At 33.5% G+C, this 20,935-nt stretch overlaps 2 protein-coding genes across 6 annotated transcripts; both read right to left on the reverse strand.

Annotated features, from left to right (window-relative positions):
- Window positions 1–259: 259 nt before the first annotated feature.
- Window positions 260–3,977, reverse strand: LOC131621408 (putative pentatricopeptide repeat-containing protein At1g12700, mitochondrial). 2 transcript variants are annotated; one of them, XM_058892448.1, is made up of 4 exons: window positions 2,248–3,977; window positions 1,426–1,838; window positions 916–1,017; window positions 262–788 (listed from the first exon to the last, which is right to left on the reverse strand). In XM_058892448.1, the coding sequence occupies exon 1, from the start codon at window positions 3,883–3,885 to the stop codon at window positions 2,260–2,262; it is 1,626 nt and encodes a 541-aa protein (XP_058748431.1). In that variant the 5' UTR covers window positions 3,886–3,977; the 3' UTR covers window positions 262–788; window positions 916–1,017; window positions 1,426–1,838; window positions 2,248–2,259. The 2 variants fall into 2 exon arrangements, with proteins under 2 accessions (XP_058748430.1, XP_058748431.1); XM_058892447.1 differs by having other exon boundaries at window positions 260–788; window positions 916–1,838.
- A 5,274-nt stretch (window positions 3,978–9,251) lies between these two features.
- LOC131621409 (putative pentatricopeptide repeat-containing protein At1g12700, mitochondrial) lies at window positions 9,252–12,884 on the reverse strand. Of its 4 annotated transcripts, none has more exons than XM_058892451.1 (4): window positions 11,122–12,884; window positions 10,615–10,669; window positions 9,794–10,530; window positions 9,252–9,666 (listed from the first exon to the last, which is right to left on the reverse strand). In XM_058892451.1, exon 1 carries the CDS (start codon window positions 12,751–12,753, stop codon window positions 11,134–11,136), a length of 1,620 nt encoding a protein of 539 aa, XP_058748434.1. In that variant the 5' UTR covers window positions 12,754–12,884; the 3' UTR covers window positions 9,252–9,666; window positions 9,794–10,530; window positions 10,615–10,669; window positions 11,122–11,133. The 4 variants fall into 4 exon arrangements, with proteins under 4 accessions (XP_058748434.1, XP_058748433.1, XP_058748432.1 ...); XM_058892450.1 differs by having other exon boundaries at window positions 9,794–9,903; window positions 10,332–10,669; XM_058892449.1 differs by having other exon boundaries at window positions 9,794–10,669.
- Window positions 12,885–20,935: the final 8,051 nt, after the last annotated feature.

Raw genomic sequence — 20,935 nt, forward strand, 5'->3', positions numbered from 1 at the left:
TAATTTTATGATCACTAATATGTTTTAAGGAATGACTTTGATTTGTAGTATTCAATTTTAAGACCAATTTGAATTATTTGCCTACATAAGATGATGTCTAGAATAAAGATTAATTCAGCTTCTTAACTTCATGAGCCACCTTGCCATGTTTACGACAAGCTACGAGACGAGTTCGGGGCATCTGAAATCCGTTTGGAATGGTCAGGTTTTTAGTTCTTAATTGTTGGAAAAAAACAGATGATGACTTGATAAATGTTTTCGTTGGATCATATAGAGACGCAATTGTCCTTTAAATCAACCTTGCTGATGTCAAAGATGTTGTTCCAAATTTGTTAGAGTCCTATGTGGAAAGCATGGCATAATTTGTGAGAGTGTTCTTTCAGAATTTAAGGAGTTGGTACTTAAACATATGCACTTGCAAAGGATGTTTTTCATGAAAAATCTTGAGGGACTGTGTTGACCTCTATAAGCTTTGATACAAAGTAGGATACTAGGTGTTTCTTTTTTAGCACAGTCGATCAATGTTAAACTATATTATTACAGGGAAGCAAAAATACATCAACATTTGACTAGAAATTTTAAACAGAAAATTATAATGTCTTTGGTCTGGTGGTTCTATATAACATGCTATCAAATCCCTTTTTCTGAAAGGCCTTAGCACAGTGTCACCATTTTCTGCTGTAATTCACCACTTCAGTCGAAGATTTTAGACAGTTCTTGTGCAATCTATTTTGGCTGCAATCCTTCTGAAACCATATACCAATCTGTTTTGGCCGCAATCCTTCAAACTAAGAACACGAAATCACAACGAGAATAACAAACACGTAATAACATTAACAACAACATCAAGAACTCAGTTGGATAAACGCAAGAACACAAAATCAAACATCAAACATGGAACTCATAACACAGTACCTTAATCGCGCAGGTCCTCACAAGTGGAGGTTTACACTGCAGGATCCTCATAGGTGGAGGTCTATGTCGCAGGTTTGTCACACTTGAAGTTTTTCCCCAATCCTGTAGCAAGTGCAATTATAACAACTATGTGCATGAATGTTATAGTACCATAAATGAGGTAATTTAATCTCATCAAGAGAAAGACAAATAACGATTTTGGTAAGCACGATTAACAAAAGAAACAACAGCAAACCGTTTTTCTCATTAAGCAAGGCGAGTAAGTAACTATAATGATGCAATAATATCTTTGAATTACATCATTTTTCTTATACTACTGCTCCATGTTTCATATGACTGCAAAACTATGACAGTAGCACCGCCGTTGTTCTAAAGTGCAATTTCCTTGTCTAGTCGCATTCAGATAAAGAAGATAGTGCTAAACAATATATGTTCCCTTGAACATAAACCACAAACTTCAGCTGATGTAAGAGACGTATCGGAGGTGGAAACTAGAAACAAATTTCTTACCTAAAAGAAAACCAAAATTTTAGAGCAGCATCCAATTGGATCATAAGTAAGAAGAAAACATCTGTCTGAAGTTTTTGATTCTGGACTTGACGTGCATCCTTACTAGCTTTGATAGTTTCATATTGTTATTGTCTTTATCCAAATGCTTGTTCTTCAACCTAGTCCTTCTGTTCTGAAACTATATATCAATCCATCTTGGCCACACTCTAAATTTAGGGCTACCCATCAAACTCAGAACACGAGTTCACAGCAAGAATAACAAACTCAAAGTAACTACAACATCAAGAACTGAGTTCGATAGATGGAAGAACTCAGAATCAAACATTAAACTTCAAACTCAGATTTTAGAACACAGTCCTTTGCCGCACATTGAAATCTTGGCCAAACGCCGTACATGCAGTTAATCTCCAATCCTGTCACAATTTGTGCATGAATGAATTTAAAACTACACTTCTAATTAAAACCACAAACCACAATTCTAAATTGTGGTGCACAAACATTTTGTTAAGTGACCGTATACTAATGGAAGTATTATAAGTACAGTAGATCAGAAAGTGTAATACAATTAGTATTGTCTAGAGCAAGTGTAATACAATTAGTACAAATTTAACCCAACACTCCTATTTTCATATCCTACCAATTTCCCTCAAATTGGAACTCACCACTCTATTAGTTGGAAAGCATAGACACACTCAACCAAACAAAATAACAAAAAGCCTTTTTTTATTCAATTAGGTGAAGCAACAACATAAATAAAATGATGAAACTGTGTTGAAACATAAGTTCAAAATAATAATGTACAACAATAGGCAGATATCTTACCTAGTATCAGCCTTACAATAGACCTCTTGCAATCATTTCACGAAGAAGTTTCTCTGCCTTATCATTTTCGTCTTTATCAAAAAGGGAACGGATGATTATTTCATAAGTAACAGCGTTTGGAATGCAACTACTAGCTTTCATTTTTGACAGCATGGCCAATGCTTCATCAAACAAGCCTTTGTTACAAAGTCCATGGATCATAACAGTATATGTATAGACACTAAGATTGTAGCCTTTGACCAAAAGTTCTTCGAAAACCTTTCGCGCATCCTTTAGTCTTCCACCTTTACACAATCCATCGATAAGAATAGTGTATGTATACACATTAGGTTGAATACTTTTGTCTTTAAATTCTTTAAATAATGCAATAGCCTTGTCAACATCATGATTTTTGCACAAAGCATATAATATAGAATTCCAAGTAACTATATCTGGTGGTTGACCTCTATCACGCATCTCATCGACAAGCTCCAAAGCATATGAGATTCTCCCCAATTTGCACAAGCCATCAATAAGAGAATTGTAAGTTACTATATTAGGAATGATTTTTCTGCAATGCATTTCTTTGAAGAGACTTATAGCTTCGTCTACCATTTTAATCTTACGGAATCCATTAATCATGATATTGTAGCTCCAAGCATCAGCGGTCACTCCCCTTTTAAACATAATGTTGAATATATCATTGGCCTTGTTCACTTCATTTACAAGACAATACCCATCCATTAAAGAATTATAAGTAACAACATCAAGTTTAATCTCTTTTCTAATCATCAGAGCTAACACATTTTTCGCTTCTTTCACCTTTCCTTCTTTACAAAAAGCATCCACAAATATATTAAAAGTATACCCATCCGGGCTGACGTTTTCCAATGTCATTTTATTAAACAAACAAACTGCTTCTTCCAATTTACCAACAATGCAAAAGCCACTCATTAAAGCATTGTAAGTGAAAACATCAGGAGTAATTTTCTTAGCAACCATTTCAGAATATAAATCAAATGCATTATTAACAAGATTATCTCTGCACAAACTATTAATGATTGTATCGTACATTATCACATCAAGTTGAACCAATTTTCCATCGACTCGTCTAAGCAACTGTAGGGCTGCCGTTGTTTGTCCGGCTTTGCATAAACCATTCAACAACGTTCCGTAACTAACATGGTCTAGGTGAAATCCCTGTGCCACCAAGTTGTCATGAAATTGCAATGCTTTATGGAGCTCACCTTTGAGATAGAGAGCCTTGATGAGTGTATTGAAGGTTATGACAGTTGGGCGATAACCTCTCTTGAGAATCTTTGTCAATACAGAAAAAGCAAAAGTAACATGACCCAATTGAGAGAGAGAGTTCATGAGGATGTTGTGAGTTACCAAATCAGGAGTAACTCTATTCAATTCCATTTGTCGAGAAAGAGAAACAACTGTGGTGCAGTGTTTGGCTTTGAGAAGAGAACCTAAAATCTCGCCAAATTTAATGGCGCGTGGTGTTGGTTTCTTATGGAGCATTCGGTTGAACAAAGAAACATCATCATCATCATCACCATCATCATCATCATCATTATAGAAATGTTGGAGACAGTGAGAGTATGATCTTGAATTGGGAATGGAAACAGAAACAGCGTACCTTAAAAACGACATTGTTGTCTTGTCGCTCGGCACACTCAACAAATTGTGTGCTGCGTTGAAAGAAAAGAAAACCTAAAATCTGGAAATGGAATTGAAAGAAAGCCAAAAACCTTTAATACAGAGGGTCTTTATTATTAAAAACTTCTTATTTTATTATATATTATATATTAATTATAAAATAATAATATTATAACAATAAAAAATATTTAAATATATGATAAATTATGATTCAATAGTAACTACATGGTTTGTTGTTTATAAGAAAAAACACATGGTTTAATTTTTCGATCTTAGTGTATCCTTAGCCACAAGTTTGCCTTTTTTTCTTTTTTTTTTTTTACAACTCCACTTTCATCGGTTTAGTTCTTAAACATCTTTCTTGTATTAATTACATTAGTTCCACTAGGCCTAGAAACTAAGTCTCAAACTCCATTTTTCTTGAATTAATTAACTTTTTCTTGCATGACATTGATTCGGAATTTACTAGTTAAAACTTCCTTTACAGTCTTGGGTTCAATTTTAGAAACAAAGCAAGAGTTAGAAACAATTTCCCTTGATCTAGTAGTAATCACTTGGTTAGGGTTTCCTATAATAAGTCCTTTGAGATGATCTTTCCGAATTTTGATTGAAGGGTCCTTATTGACTTGAATGTCCTTGGGTTCAGCATCAGCTATCTCAGCATTGATGTCATCTTCTTCTACATTTGCAGGCTTATCATCCCTCTGGAATGATGTTTAAATAGTGTCTTCAACATTATGATCAATGTCTGTGTTTGAGTCATCAACCACAACATTTAGATTCCATCATGACATGAGTTTTAGTGTTAAAGACTCTATAGGCTTTGTTGTTTGTACAATAGCCAAGAAATATTCATTAATCACACTTGGGTCCATTTTTCTTCTTCGTTCACGATCAGCCAAGACGTATCACTTACTTCCAAAAACATGAAAGTATTTGATAGTAGGTTTCCTTCCTTTCCATAACTCATATAGAGTATTTGTTGTTTCAGTCTTTAAGGTAACTATTGCGGATATAACAAGCAGTATTCATAGTCTCTGCCCAAAAATGATATGGTACCTTCTTTGCATGAAGCATGACTCTTGCTGATTCTTATATAGTTCTATTCTATCTTTCCACAACTCCATTTCGTTTGAGAGTAATATTAGAGGAAAATTCATGACTAATACCTCAAGAGGCGGAAAATTAAGAAAATGTGTTGTTTTCAAACTCCCTACCATTGTCACTTCTGATCCTAACAATGTTGCTTTCCTTCTCTCTTTGAAGGTTTTGACACAACACCTTGAAGACCTCAAAAACTTCTGATTTTTCTCCGATGAATTTTACCCAAGTTAATCTAAAAAAATCATCAACAACAACATACGCATACCTTTTTCCACCAAGAGTTTCAACTTGCATAGGTCCCATTAGATTCATATGAAGGAGTTCTAGACCTCTTGAGGTGGTCTGATGTTGGAGCTTTTGGTGTGACATCTTGGTTTGCTTTCCAATCTAACAGTCTCCATAGATTTTTCCTTCCTCAATGTTGAGTTTAAGAATTCCTCTGATAGCTTCTTTAGACACAATATTCTTCATACCTTTCAAATGTAAATGACCAAGTTTTTGATGTCACAAATTGACTTCATCTTGCTTGGACAACATGCAGATGAAGGTATGAAGGGTCCACAAGTAACAATTATCCTTAGATTTGTCTCCTTTCATTAGCACCTCATTCTCCTTATAGTGACCAGACATTCAGAATTAGTAAAGTTTACCTTAAAACCTTGATCACATAGTTGACTAATACTTATCAGATTGACAGTCAGACCTTCTGCAAACAAGACTTTATCAAGCTTAGGAGATCCTTCACAATCTAGTCTTCCAACACCTTTAATTACTCCTTTGGTACCATCTCCAAAAGTAACATAGCAAGTTGTGTGAGGTTTAATATCTTTCAATAAGTTCTTCACACCTGTCATATGCCTAGAGCCCCCACTGTCAAAATACCAATCTTCATTAGACGAGACTTAAAGAAAGGTATGAGCAATGAGATTTTTGACAATATCTCCCACTTTTCATCTCTTTTTAGTCAGTAAAGAATTTGCACTGGATTGTGATGGATGTTTTGGATATCCATGAAGCCTGTGAGAGACTTGCTCTGAGTGACCATTTCTTCCACAAAACTGACATTTTTAAGGCTGGAACTTGACTCTGGTATGAGTTTCTTGTGATCTGACAAGATGTTGTGACATATGGTGAGATATCATGCTCTCGTCCTGCATTTTAGCAGGGACAAACTTTATCTCAGGAGTTTTCTCTTTATTTTTCAAGAGTTGGCGGCTAAACCTAATTCTAGTATGTCTTCTTCTTCCTCTTACTTTTTAAAGAATATCATCCAGCACATCAGATCCATTATTCAACATGATAACACCCTTGATAAACATTATCAAGTTGTGATGTTAATAGGGTCACTTTATTTTGGAGTTCAGAGTTATCAACAAGATATTCTTCGTTCTAAGTTTGGAGCTTAGCTATGATCATTCTTTGTTTCACTTATATTTGATAAACTTCATCGTTTTTATTGCATAGTTCTTTGTAAAAGGTAGTTAATTCATCTGGAGATGTTTCTTTACTTTTTAAGTTTTCCTTAGAATCCCATCTACTTGTTAAGGCAGTCAGAGTCTTAGCAGATTCTTCCTCAGCTGATTCATCATCTGACCAAAAAACAATCAGTCGTTTAGGTTTTTTTATTGAGATAGGAAGGACATTTTGTTCTAGTGTGGCCAAATTCTTCACACTTATTTTGTAACTCCCGGTTATTACTGGTGTCAGATGAGATGTTCTTGATATTTGATCTTTCCTTTCTTTTCAGTCCATGTAGTATTCTTTTGAATTGACTTCCAAGTAACACAATGGTGTCTGACAATATTTTCTCAAAATCCATTGTACCAGAAAATTATTCTCCCTGGAGCTCACCTAATAAATAGAACAAGGTGCCTACTCTGATGCCAATTGAAATTCTAGCACTTGCAATACAGATGTCTCAATACACAATATCAGGACAAATGTTATAACATCACCTGTTGACAGAAAACAGATTGTGCAGGAAATAAATTGCAGGAAGATAAACAACACAATTAATTGTTAACCCAGTTCTGTGCAATGTCACCTACTCTGAAGGCTACTAAACCAGGAAGGAAATCGACTATAATAGTATTAGTTCAAAGCCTAAACAGTCCAAGTTTACAACTTATCATCTAATCAGTACTTATATGCAATTTCTACCTAGGAACCTCCTAGATATGAGAACCCCCTCTCAATTCTCACAATCACCTCATTGATTAAAGACTGTTACAATCCCAACAACCGTACCAAATCCAATCACAATCCCAGTGACAAGAATAACCAAAAAAAAAGATTACACTTTCCAATAAATAATACTTAGTTTTTCTTAAAATCTCCAACCAAGAATAATACTCAACTCTTTGCTTAAAAGCTTAAAGAGTGAGAACAATAACTTGATATACAATCAAGTAACAATTAGTCAACCTCAATGCATCGAAAGATACGTGAGTGACATACAAACAAAAACACTAAAAAGACTCCCAAAACCTAAACCCTTATTTGCACTCACGGTTTCACTTTTGTGAATGCTTGTTATATTAGGTTTAGCAAGACTTTTTTTATAGACTCTTGCAGTATGGGCTTGGACTTCTTGAAATGAATCCAATTTTCTCCTCTTCAATCACCTACAAGATCTTCACACAAAATAGGAACAAATCTAATGAAATCAAATTCAGGTTTGCTAAAAAAGTCTCAAAGATCCTTTTTATGAAACTAAATTAAATGCATTGTCCCTAAAAACTCCTTGATTGCTTGCACTAGTATGAGAACCAGAATCTTTCAAAATCTCATATTTTTCAATCAATTCTTCAAGTTTTAAAAACCAGTTTGTACTGTCATGATGTTCTGTTATAGCATGTCACAACGTCTGGCAGAACATCTGTCAAAAATCATGATAGCAGAACCTGTCATGACAATTGGTCAAGATGTTACAACATCTTGCTCAACACCAGATAAGAACCATGTTTTAGCAAAATTTATGTCAACCATACAACCATCGATCTAACAGATTTTTTGGAGAAGTGTAGAGTAAGAGTCTAAGGCTAAGCTATGCCCAAAGTGTATTGATGTATATGATGAAAAGGCTGCTGAGGAATATAGAGCTGTCAAAAAATAGGCTAGCCTATATAGGCCGGCCCGCCCGGCCCAAAAAACCACAGGGTTTGGGCCTTCAAATTAGAGCTCATATTTTAAGGGCTTTTTTAGCCCAGCCCTAAAAAGCCCGCTACCCATTAGGGTTAGCCCATATGGGCCGTGGGTAGCCCATTAGGCCAGCATTGCTATAAATTTTTTAAAATTATATTAATTCTTATATTATGTTACTCCAAAATAACACATTGATTTTTCTCACTTCACTAAATATGGTCTCTATTCTATTCAATCTTTCTCTTTTAAATATTATACATTAATATAATCAACACTCTTTCTTTGTATTCTATTAGTTTCTCTTATGTTAAATATTTTGAATATTATTTTATACAATTAAGACATATATTGTATATAAAAACATATTATAATATTTATAAAAGACAATATAATACTTTAAAATATATTATATTTAGAATAATATAATTTTTATTTTATTTATAATCAATATAATGGATTTTTTATTTTAATTTTTTTATTAAAAAAAACCCATTTAGGTCCGGGTAGCCCGAAGCCCATTTAGGGCTGGGCTCGGGTAGTAATTTTGAGGCACATATTATAATAGGGCTTTTTTGGCCCGAAGCACATATATACGGTGAACAATGTATTATTATTTAAAAAATATTATTTTCAAAATTCATTTATTTTTAAAATTTATTTTATAACACAAATATATGATTACGTCATTAACCAACTTCACAATTGTATTAACCACAAAAATATACGTCATTAACCAATTATTTTACTTATAATTCATTAACCACTTTCAGTACTTCATTAACCAATAAAATACATAGTATTAAACATGTTCTGACACTAAATTATAAATGTATTAACCAATTTTTATACTCTATTCACCAACTTTATTTTACTATTAATTTTTTTTTATGTTTGAGAACTCATTAACCAACTTTATACAACCTATTAACCAAAATCTGAACGGTATACATATTAACTTTTTTTTATGTCAAAATATATATTAATCAAAATAAAAAAATGTGTATTATTTTCAAAATAAAAAATATGTTATAAATATTATTTTCAAACGCATTTAAGCAAATTAGAAGCTTAGACAAACACAAGTAGCTACAAGTAGAAAGGACTGTCAAATAAAAAATATTTATTTTTAATGCTTAAGTTGAGTGGTGTTTCAGATTAGTTTTCTCGCAAAATACAAGCATTTTGACAGTAGAAAAATGTTGAACTATTATTACAGGGAAGCAAAGTAGTATTATAATTAAAAATACATCAACATTTGACTAGAAATTTTAAAAAGAAAATTATAATCTCTTTGGTCTGATGGTCCTATACAACATACTATCAGACACATTCTCATAGTACAGGTAGTTCTCCAGGACACAAAACAACATCAAATCCCTTTTTCTGAAAGGCCTTAGCACAGTACCACCATTTTCTGCTGTAATTCCCCACTTCAGTCAAAGATTTTAGACAGTTCTTGAACAATCTATTTTGGCCACACTCCTTCTGAAACCATATACCAATCTGTTTTGGCCGCAATCCTTCAAACTAAGAACACAAAATCACAACAAGAATAACAAACACGTCATAACATTAACAGCATCATCAAGAACTCAGTTGGATAAATGGAAGAACATAAAATCAAACATCAAACTTGGAACTCATAACACACTACCTTAATCTCACTCGCAGGTTCCTCACAAATGGAGGTCTACACTGCAGGATCATCATAGCTGAAGGTCCATGCCGCAGGTTTGTCGTCGCACTTCAAATTCTTCCCCAAACCTGTAGCAAGTGCAATTATAAGTTATAACAATTATGTGCATGAATGTTATGGATGGGAGTGTGAAATAACCACTCATCTCAGAATGATACAGCTATATATGGAGGAGCAGGGCATCGGAGTACATGTTCTAGAATCGGTGAATCCAAACTAATATTCAAATGCATTTTCATGTTCAACAAATCATCTCTCGGAACACTCTCAACCAGCCTGATATATTAGTATATGGCCTTGTACCATCCTAAGAAAGGACCCGCATAATTGTCCCAAACTTTCAAAGATTCACAAGCATATGACTGCAAAACTATGACAGTGGTACCGCCGTAGTTCTAAAGTGCAATTTCCTTGTCTAATCATATTCAGATAAAGAAGATACTAAACATTATATTCCCTTGAGGTAAACCACAAACTTTAGTTGATGTAAGAAAACCTCTGTCTGAAGATTTTGATTCTACTCGCCTTGAAAGTTTCATATTGTTATTGTCTTTATTCCAAATGCTTGGTCTTCAACCTAGTCCTCCTGTTCTGAAACTATATAGCAATCTGTCTTGGCCATACTCCTTTAAATTTAGGGCTACTCATCAAACTCAGAACACGAGTTCACAGCAAGATTAACAAACTCAAAGTAACTACAACATCAAGAACTGAGTAGGATAAATGAAGAACACAAAATCAAACATCAAACTTCAAACTCAGATTTTAGAACACGTTACTTTGCCGCACATGGAGATCTTGGCCACACGCCGTACATGCAGTTAATCTCCAATCCTGTCGCAGATTATGCATGAATGAATTTAAAACTACTCTTCTAATTTAAACCACAAACCAATATTCTAAATTGTGGTACACAAACACATTTGTAAAATGAACTATTCTGATACTTGAATACATATACTTCAGAAAAATTGACAGAGCCACAAAAACTGCTTTGGAGGTATCCAAGAATATGCTTCATTAAAAGAATGAACTGCAACAGCTAAAACTGAACCAACAGCTAAAACCCAACAACACTCCCCATATTCATATCCTACCAATTTCCCTCAAGTTGGAACTCACCACTCTATTAGTTGGAAAGCATAGACACACTCAATCCAACAAAACAACAAAAAGCCTTTTTTTTTTTTTTCAATTAGGTGAAGCAACAACATAAATAAAATGATGAAACTGTGTTGAAACATAAGTTCAAAATAATAATGTACAACAATACGCAAATATCTTACCTAGTTTCAGCCTTACAATAGACCTCTTGCAATCATTTCACGAAGAAGTTTCTCTGCCTTATCATTTTCGTCTTTAGCAAAAAGGGAACGGATGATTATTTCATAAGTAACAGCGTTTGGAATGTAACTACTAGCTTTCATTTTTGACAGCATGGCCAATGCTTCTTCAAACAAGCCTTTGTTACAAAGTCCATGGATCATAACAGTATATGTATAGACACTAAGATTGTAGCCTTTGACCAAAAGTTCTTCGAAAACCTTTCGTGCATCCTTTAGTCTTCCACCTTTACACAATCCATCGATAAGAATAGTGTATGTGCACACATTAGGTTGAATACTTTTGTCTTTAAATTCTTTAAATAATGCAATAGCCTTGTCAACATCATGATTTTTGCACAAAGCATCTAATATAGAATTCCAAGTAATTATATCTGGTGGTTGACCTCTATCACGCATCTCATCGACAAGCTCCAAAGCATATGAGATTCTCCTCAATTTGCACAAGCCATCAATAAGAGAATTGTAAGTTATTGTATTAGGAATGATTTTTCTGCAATGCATTTCATTGAAGAGACTTATAGCTTCGTCTACCATTTTAATCTTACAGAATCCATTAATCATGATATTGTAGCTCCAAACATCAGCATTCACTCCCCTTTTAAACATAATGTTGAATATATCATTGGCCTTGTTCACTTCATTTACAAGACAATACCCATCCATTAAAGAATTATAAGTAACAATATCAAGTTTAATGTCTTTTCTAAGCATCATAGCTAACACATTTTTCACTTCTTTCACCTTTCCTTTTTTACAAAAAGCATCCACCAATATATTAAAAGTATACACATCCGGGCTGACGTTTTCCAATGTCATTTTATTAAGCACACGAATTGCTTCTTCCAATTTACCAGCAATGCAAAAGCCACTCATTAAAGCATTGTAAGTGAAAACATCAGGAGTAATTTTCTTAGCAACCATTTCAGAATATAAATCAAATGCATGATTAACGAGATTATCTCTGCACATACTATTAATGATTGTATTGTACATTATCACATCAAGTTGAACCAATTTTCCATCGACTTGTCTAAGCAACTGTAGGGCTGCCGTTGTTTGTCCGGCTTTGCATAAACCATTCAACAACGTTCCGTAACTAACATGGTCCAGCTGAAACCCCTGTGCTACCAAGGTGTCATGAAATTGCAATGCTTTAAGGAGGTCACCTTTGAGACAGAGAGCCTTGATGAGTGTATTGAAGGTTATGACATTTGGGTGATAACCTCTCTTGAGAATCTTTGCGAAAACAGAAAAAGCAAAAGTAACATGACCCAATTGAGAAAGAGAATGGATGAGAATGTTGTGAGTTACAAAACCAGGAGTAACTCTATTCAATTCCATTTGTTGATAAAGAGAAACAACAGTAGGGTAATGTTTGGCTCTGAGAAGAGAACCTAAAATTTTGCCAAATTCAAGGGCGCATGGTGTTGGTTTCTTATGGAGCAATTGATTGAACAAGGAAACAGCATCATCATTATTGAAATGTTGGAGACAGTGAGAGTATGATCTTGAATTGGGAATGGAAACAGAAACAGCGTACCTTAAAAACGTGTTGTTCCTTGAAAACGACATTGTTGTCTTTGTCGCTCGGCACACTCAACAAATTGGAATTGAAATAAAAGAAAACCTAAAATCTGGAATTGGAATTGAAACGGAAGAAAACCCTAAAATGTTGAATTGGAGTGATGCAGTGAGATAGTAATCGTTTCTATTGAATTACATTAAGTAAGCCCCTACTTCACTACTTATTTTTATAATCTACTATCATACAATCTACTATCTACTATCTACTATCATACAATTACTAATCAATTGACCAAACTGACTAATTTATCCCTTGCAAAAATTGCATTTACAAATGTAAAAGGGTATTTTCGTAATCAATTAAATACAACACAAAATTTTCACCTTTTTCAACAAGTGTTAGATACCCATTGGTCCAATTTCAAAATTTAAATTTCACTTTTTCTTCTTTTCTCATTGTCTCTCTGTTTTCTCTTTCTCTTTCTCTCTGTCTTCTCTTTCCTCTTTCTCTTTCTCTTCGTCTTCTCTCTTCTCTGTTTTCTGCACAAACCTTAGCGAAGCCACAAACCCTAGCGATGTCGTCGACCACTCCAATATCACAATCTCACAGTCTTTGTTATTTGGTTTCTATCAACTTGGCGGCGACCACCGTTTCTCCATCTCCAGCCGATTCGGTAAGAACGGGCATCATTTTCCCATCTTTCTTCTTCGTTTTTTCACTCCTTCATTTTCTCACTCCTTCGTATTCTTAAATCTATGGTGTTATGATTTAATTTGAGTTTTCTTTTTGTTGTTATGATTTTTAAAACATTGCTTCTTCACTTTGGAAAGGGCACACTTGAAGGATGTGATAAGAAGAAATTCCTTTGGTCTAGATGCTCAGGTACATAGGTTATAGTATAAATTTGCTGCTACTCAGTTTGCATAAGAACATAAGAACCCTTTTGGGCTGCTGCTGCTACCAGCAATTTTTTGTTTTTTTTTGTGCCCAGTACATAAGAACCTAAAAGTATGGAAGATATAAAGTTCTGTCTTGGATAATTTAGATTTGTTCACCCATTCTATTTTCATTTTATCTATGATTCAACCCTTCCTAAAAAAATATTTATGGTTCATCTTTGTTTTTATTAATAGGAATGGAAAATTATTCAACGAGCCATCTTTGTGGATATATAGTTGATTCTTTGTGTCTGAGAGGAAAACCTGTGACATCTATGGTATTTCTTTTAGCAAATTTTTCCAGTATTTTCTTTATGTTGATATTTTTCTCACTCTGTTCTTTGCAAATTTTAGGGCATTGAAGAAGAAAGTGTTTGTGTGAAGCTGGGGTTTTTGACATTTTATATTTAGTATCGAAGTTTTAGGTGCCTTTCAGGTTTGTATCAAAGTATTTAGTATTTAAATATTTGAAATTATTGTTTGCTTATTAGTGATATTTGACATTTTGAATGACTTTTCTTGGCAGATCACCTTGCAGCTTGGGTGAAGGAATACATTGTATGTCACTTGTATCTTATTGCTTCATATTTTTTGAGATCTTTTGCTCCATAGCTAGCTCTAACTTTACTTATTGCTTCATATTTGAAGTCGTGTAACTTGTGTGTACGTTTCTCACAAATTTGAACAATCAGGCTGACAAGGCTATTGCAGAAATTGAGGGAAGACATGTCCAAAAACTTGTAGAATTGTGATGAATCAAGGCAGCAGTTAATGCACATTTAGGAGGAACACAGCAAACTGGTATGTAATAAAAAATATAGAACTAAAAGTGCTTATATGCATATGTATATTACTAATATCTATGAATACTATTATCTATTTATGCCGAAAATATATTATTTTCGACTCCGATGAGTACTGCTTAAGATGAAGTTACTATCTATACTTATATCTATAGCTATGGTGAAGCTTATGCCACTGCCAATACTATCAGTTGACCGATATTAACAAATGATCATCTTTGGCAAGTTTAGAAAATTCAGGTTTTTGTCGATTAATTTGCCTTTGCTGTTAAGCCAATTGCAACAACGACATCACAAAACCGACTTCTGTTTATTAATTATTATCTCATATTTTTCTGGAATGTTCACATGTGACTATACCAATAATGATTTTTCTCAATTTTATCTACTCTTTAACCTATAGTGACCCATATCCCTTTCTTTTAATTGTTATTTGGCTGTCAATTATTTAATTCAATATTTAGCCCTATTTTGTTATTGTACTTTTTTTTTGAACCATTATTTTAACTTAGAACATAATTTTCATACTACAAATATCTTATTAGTAAATTTTTTTTAGATAGTTAATTTCCATTTTATATATGCAATTTAGTCAAACTTCTTTACTTCACATTTTTCGTATCGTTCAAAAAATACTACACAACAAATAATGCACCCGGGCGACAGCACGGGTCTCTGACTAGTTTCTATTGAATATAGTTTCAACTGAATGGATTTTTTCTCTCTCTGATCCTCTTAATATATATTATTTCAATTGAATAAAAGATTTCTGTATTTTTTGTTAATTTTTTAAAAAACAAATTTTAAAATATTTTTTAATAAAAATAATTAAAAATATATTCTTTTAAAATTTCACTTCAAAAGTAATTTTTTTAAAAAGAATTTGAAAAAAAGTAGGATTAGTACCATTTTATCCTGTATCATATAGACAACTTCAGATTTACTCCCCATAATTTTTTTTTGTTGTAAAAACACCTGGGTCATATTAAAATTCTATCATTTTAGACTTTTAAGTAGATGGCGCGTCCCATCCAAGTATGTGTCTTTTGTTTGATTTTTTTTTCTTGTGTTTTTTCATTTTTTTTATAGCAATGCATATTTATGCCACATTAGAATATTAGAATTTGAGGATTAAAAAATTCCAATGGAAATTTCTATTCTAGTCCTTTCTATTTTCCCTAAACGAGAAACTCCATTAAAGCCTCTCTGCTATGAAATCGTTCAAGGAATCGGTTGAAGCTGAAGTCATTGTTAGATTTGTCGAAGATACGGTACCTAAGGTAGGGGTGGCAAAACGGGCCGTCCGCCCCGTCTAAAGCCCGTTAAAAAACGAGCGGGGCGAGCAAGCCCGCCAAGTGAAATTGGCATAAAAATCATGTCCGCCACGCCAAAATGGCAGGTTGGCGGGCGGCGGGCTCGCCCGCCTATTTTTTATTTATATATTTTTTTTCATTTTTTTAATATATTAATATGTTTTTCTACATTTAAATTAAATTTTTCAGTTATTTTTTAAAACAATTTTTTATAAAAACATATTTTAAATAAATTTTACATAAAAAATAATACATATATTTACGAATAAATGTTTAAATTAAAACTATCAAGAATTGAAATTACTATAATTAACTAAAAAAAATGACGAACTTAAGGTGAGACGGACTGAACGAATAGGCGAGGCGGGTTTTGGCGGACTTTGGCGGGCGGCGGGTTGTGGTGGGCAGCGGATCCAAAATCCCAACCCAATTCGCCAATTTTTGGCGGGTGCAGGGACCGGTCCGGCGGGCCACGGCCCGTTTTGCCACCCCTAACCTAAGGTATGCTCATTTTATCCCATTTTTTCAGTTTCATTTTTTCGGTCTTTAGGTTTAGAACTCCACCCTGATGAAAATTGAAGGTAAAAAAAAATCAAGTGACAGGTTGAAGACATTGAAAACCAAATCACAAAAGGGGCCTGGAGTAACCAATGATGAACCAATGATCATACAAGAGGATGAAGAGGATACATTGACTCAAGAACATGCTGAAGTTGCAAACCCTAGGCTAGGGACATGTGCAAGGGCAATGAGATCTTAGGGTGACATTTCAAGGGGATTAACTCAGCAACTTGAATGTAGTTGTTAAGGCAGTTGAATATATTTATGTTTTTTGTTAAGACAATTGAAGTTCTAGTGATTTTGTAATTCCTTTGTTTAGGTTTATATTATCTGTTAAGGTTGCCTGCTGCTAAATGCTTTTGTAATGATTTCTTAATACTTATGCAATAAACATTTTAAAGATTAATGTTATGACAAGTTTATACTCATTACAATGACTATAATTGTAACTTCCAATCTCATTCATTAAACCAAACTTTAACATTACATTATAATCAATAGCTTTAAAATAGAACAATACATTAAAATTACCACTTTAAAACTACAACACGTTTAACTCATTTTGTACACAATAGCAAACAAAATCCATGATACAATAAGGGCAACCATCAATCAAAAAATTTTGTTCCTTTTAATAAATAGTAGCTTCTTCATCTTTTCAACCTTCTTTCAGATAGTCAATTATGACTTCAAGATTGTGGCACTTCATGTCTGCACCTATGAAAATTTCTTTGTTTCGACTGCTCACAATAGGTCATCAACTTCATCGTCCTAGATGAAAAAATCACAAGTTACATCATATTGTAATAAATCAGACAATTAGAAATTAGGGAGGAATCAGATTTACAATACTGCTTATCAATTAAGTCGAACCAATACAACGTACCTTTCCATAATTTTTGCATCTCCAAAATTTCTTCTTAGGGTTTTCTTGGGTATTTGAAATCCACATCTTCATTGATAAGTTACAACCACATATGGGCGTTTCTCTTCTGTTACCAATGGATGAATACCCGCTACCACCCATTTCAGACTCTAATTTGAAGCTACGTGAAGAATATTATAGAGGCATCCACAATTTGGAGAAGATGAAGACGAGTTGAAGAAAACAACATTTCTCTCCTATTTCACATTAAATTATGTCTCATATTCTGATGTGGCATAAGTATGCATTGCCGTCATTTTAAAAAAATGAAAGAAAAAAAAGTCAACCAGCATGACAAATACGCAGTTAGAATGTGCCATCTCCCTTAAAGATTTAAAATGATAGAATCTTAATATGGCAAGGGTGTTTTTACAACAACAAAATTTACAGGGGGTAAATTAGAAATCGGCTATATGACAGGGGGTAAAATGGTATTAACCCAAAAAATAAAATAAAAGTAAAAAATGATCCTAGATTCCAGAAATGCTTCTTCAGACGCACCTTTTATACGCACATTTTAGCACATCGTAAGTGATACATCTCTATATTGCCAAAAAACTTTGTATGAAAATGCATCTTCAAAATTTGAAGATGCACTTCCGTAAAAATGCCACCCTGAAAAATCTCTTGCAATATTGTTATCTTTGTCTATCCTGATTTTAATTTTTCTACTCCCTTGATTGTGTGATTTGTACCAAAGTTAACTTACTACTCAGTAAACCACACATAATAGATATATGCAGCAAAAGTTAAAAACAAATTCAGCATAAAAAAGTGAAGTGAGTTAAGTTGAAAAAATAGATTTAAAAGAGAGGCACTTGGGTGTAGGCGATTAATCCGCCAACTTGTTTATGTTGTTGAAATTTTTTGTAGGAAATCTAATAGTTTTTCATCATTCCTTTGATACACATTATTCAAAGATCACTTTTCTAACTTTTCAATCACATTTCTGAGAAAATAGATCATCTGCATTTTTTTGGGTCCAGCCTTTCCTCATGTTCTCATCTAATGGCTGAAATTACATTAAATACTAATAAATAAAAAGTGCAGTTTTGAAAAGAGTGAAAAATTATAGATGAAGGGGTGTGATGAGAGCAGAAGAGACAACAGAAGACAATTGACTGGAGAGGATCCAGGTCCCATTTCTGATGCTTTCATCCTCCATGAACACAACTTTAAGAACTCATCACAATCCAAATATCCACATTCACATTGGTATTTGACTATATGTTCCACTGTTGTTTTCTTACCTTGCCATCAAACTTAGTGATTTTGGCAACACTGGTCCCTTGGGGTAATTCATTTTGTAATACATTATTCAAGAAGAAAAATTATGATGGGGTTTGTTGAAAATATACATAAAGATTCACATTATTTAGTTTTGCGAAGTAAGAGAGAGTTCAATGCTATAATAGGATTGAAGTTCTTCTAAGTCTCATATTGCTTAGTTTAGTGATAGAAGAGAGAACCCAAAACTATATATAAGATTCAAGTTTTTCTTTACAAGATGTACCAGTCAAAATCACTTTAAACTTGTATTTAACTTTTTATATTTTCTCTTATACTCTTGTTTTAGAGTGTTATGAGGGGTAGTTAAATATTTGCTTTGAAGAGTACGGGTGTATCGAGGCCTTTGGAGAGTCAATGTGTTGTAACAATTTTCACATAATGTTATTCTCTGGTTGTCATTTGACAACGGTCGTGGTTTTTTTCTTCAGTTTTGGAGTTTCCACATTAATCTCTTGTTTTGCTATTTTGTTCCTCTTTTTTATCTAGGTTTTGTTTTTTCCCAACAAGTGGTATTAGAGCCTTGATTTAATGGGATATAAATTTTAGTATGCTCTATGATTGCAGTTTTGTCTAATCACGTTAGAAAAAAATTTATACTCTGTGTTGCTTGGGAAAATTTTATTTTGCTGCAGGAAAGATTTTGGTTGCAATGTCAAGTATTTCAAGTGCAATGAAGACTGACTTAGAGAAATTTGATGCAAGAATCAATTTTGGCTTATGGAAAATTCAAATCATAGATATTTTGATAAAATTAGGATTACACAAGGCATTGAAAGGAAATATTTCCAACATGGACAACGAGAAGTGGGAAGAACTAGATTTGAGAGCTTCGAGTACAATCAGCATGTCTTTGGCTAAGAATATTCTTGCGAATGTTCTTGGTACATCGAAAGCCAAATAGCTTTGAGAGAAACCTGAAGGGCTATATCAAGAAAAGGATATATCAAATTGGTTGTTTTTGAATGAGCAGTTCATAACTTGCATATGGATGAACATATAAAAATATTTGATCATCTAAGTGTTTTAAATGGTATTTTTTCTCAATTAGAAACTACTGGAGTCAAGATTGAAGATGAAGATAAAAATTTGAGACTCGTATGGTCTCGTCCATCTTCCTATGAGTATATTAAACCTATTTTAATATATGAGAAGGAATCATTGAGTTTTAAAGAAGTTGCTAGTAAAATTATTTCTTAAGAAAGAAGATTGAAGGGTGGGGATAATATTTCATCAAAATCAGTGTTGATTGCTAAAGGAAGATATTATGTGACGAAAATAATGAAACCGGTGTGAGATGTTGGAAATATGGAAATATTGGACATATAAAGTATAAGTATCCTGATGGGGTAGTTTTACAGAAGGGCTCTGAGTCAAATGCTAGCAATGTCTCTCTCTCTCTCGCTGTGAGAGAGGGTGATCTTCTCTGAAATATTGAGAAGCGCATCCTCATGATATTTCCGCTGTCATTATAAATGACATGTTATTGCTAGCGGATTAACACACGAGCATTGATGCAAAGTGTGTTGTGAGATAATGTCGATGGTTGAAGAGCTTCCTACCAACATAGAAGTTGCACCATAAAGTTTCAACCTGATTTTCGGCATGTGAAAATTTGTGAAGTGATCTAACTTCAAGTGAGGTATACTCTTCTTTAGGTGGAGTAAGATAGTTTTTAAAACTATGATTATCGGTGAAGACAATGTGAAAATTCTTAGAGTGATGTAGCTTCAAGTGACTATACTTTTTATGGTTAAGTATGATTGTCGGTGAATACAATCAAGGTGAAAGTTGTTGGGTTTGGTTGAAAATATAAATGTTGAAGAAGTCCCACATCGCTTAGTTTTGTGAAGAAAGAGAGAGTTCAAGGCTATATATAGGATTACAGTTCTTCTAAGTTCCACATCGCTTAGTTTTGTGAAGAAAGAGAGAGTTCAAGGCTATACATAGGATTACAGTTCTTCAAAGTTCCACATCGCTTAGTTTAGTGGTGGAAGAGAGAATCCAAGGCTATATATTGGATTCAAGTTTTTGTTTACAAGATGTACCAGTAAAAAATACTTTAAGCTTGTATTTGACTTTTATATTTTCTCTTATACTCTTGTTTTAGAGTGTTGTGAGGATAGTTAAATATTTGCTTTGGAAAGTGCGGGTGTATTGGGGCCTTGGAGTGGTTGAGGATTGTCTATGTATTATAACAATTTTCATATTGTATTATTATCTGGTTATCATTTGACAACAATCGTGGTTTTTCTCCAGTTTTAAAGTTTTTACATTAATCTTCTGTGCTGTTTTTATCATCTTCTATGTTTTGTTTTTTCTCAAGAAATTCAAATTATAGTCCTTTGCATACCCTATGTTAAATTCATACCTATTCAACAATTTTTCTATGATATTCTCAA

This window comes from Vicia villosa, unplaced genomic scaffold (assembly GCF_029867415.1).
Source record: "Vicia villosa cultivar HV-30 ecotype Madison, WI unplaced genomic scaffold, Vvil1.0 ctg.000004F_1_1_1, whole genome shotgun sequence".
Classification (NCBI taxonomy): Eukaryota; Viridiplantae; Streptophyta; class Magnoliopsida; order Fabales; family Fabaceae; genus Vicia; species Vicia villosa.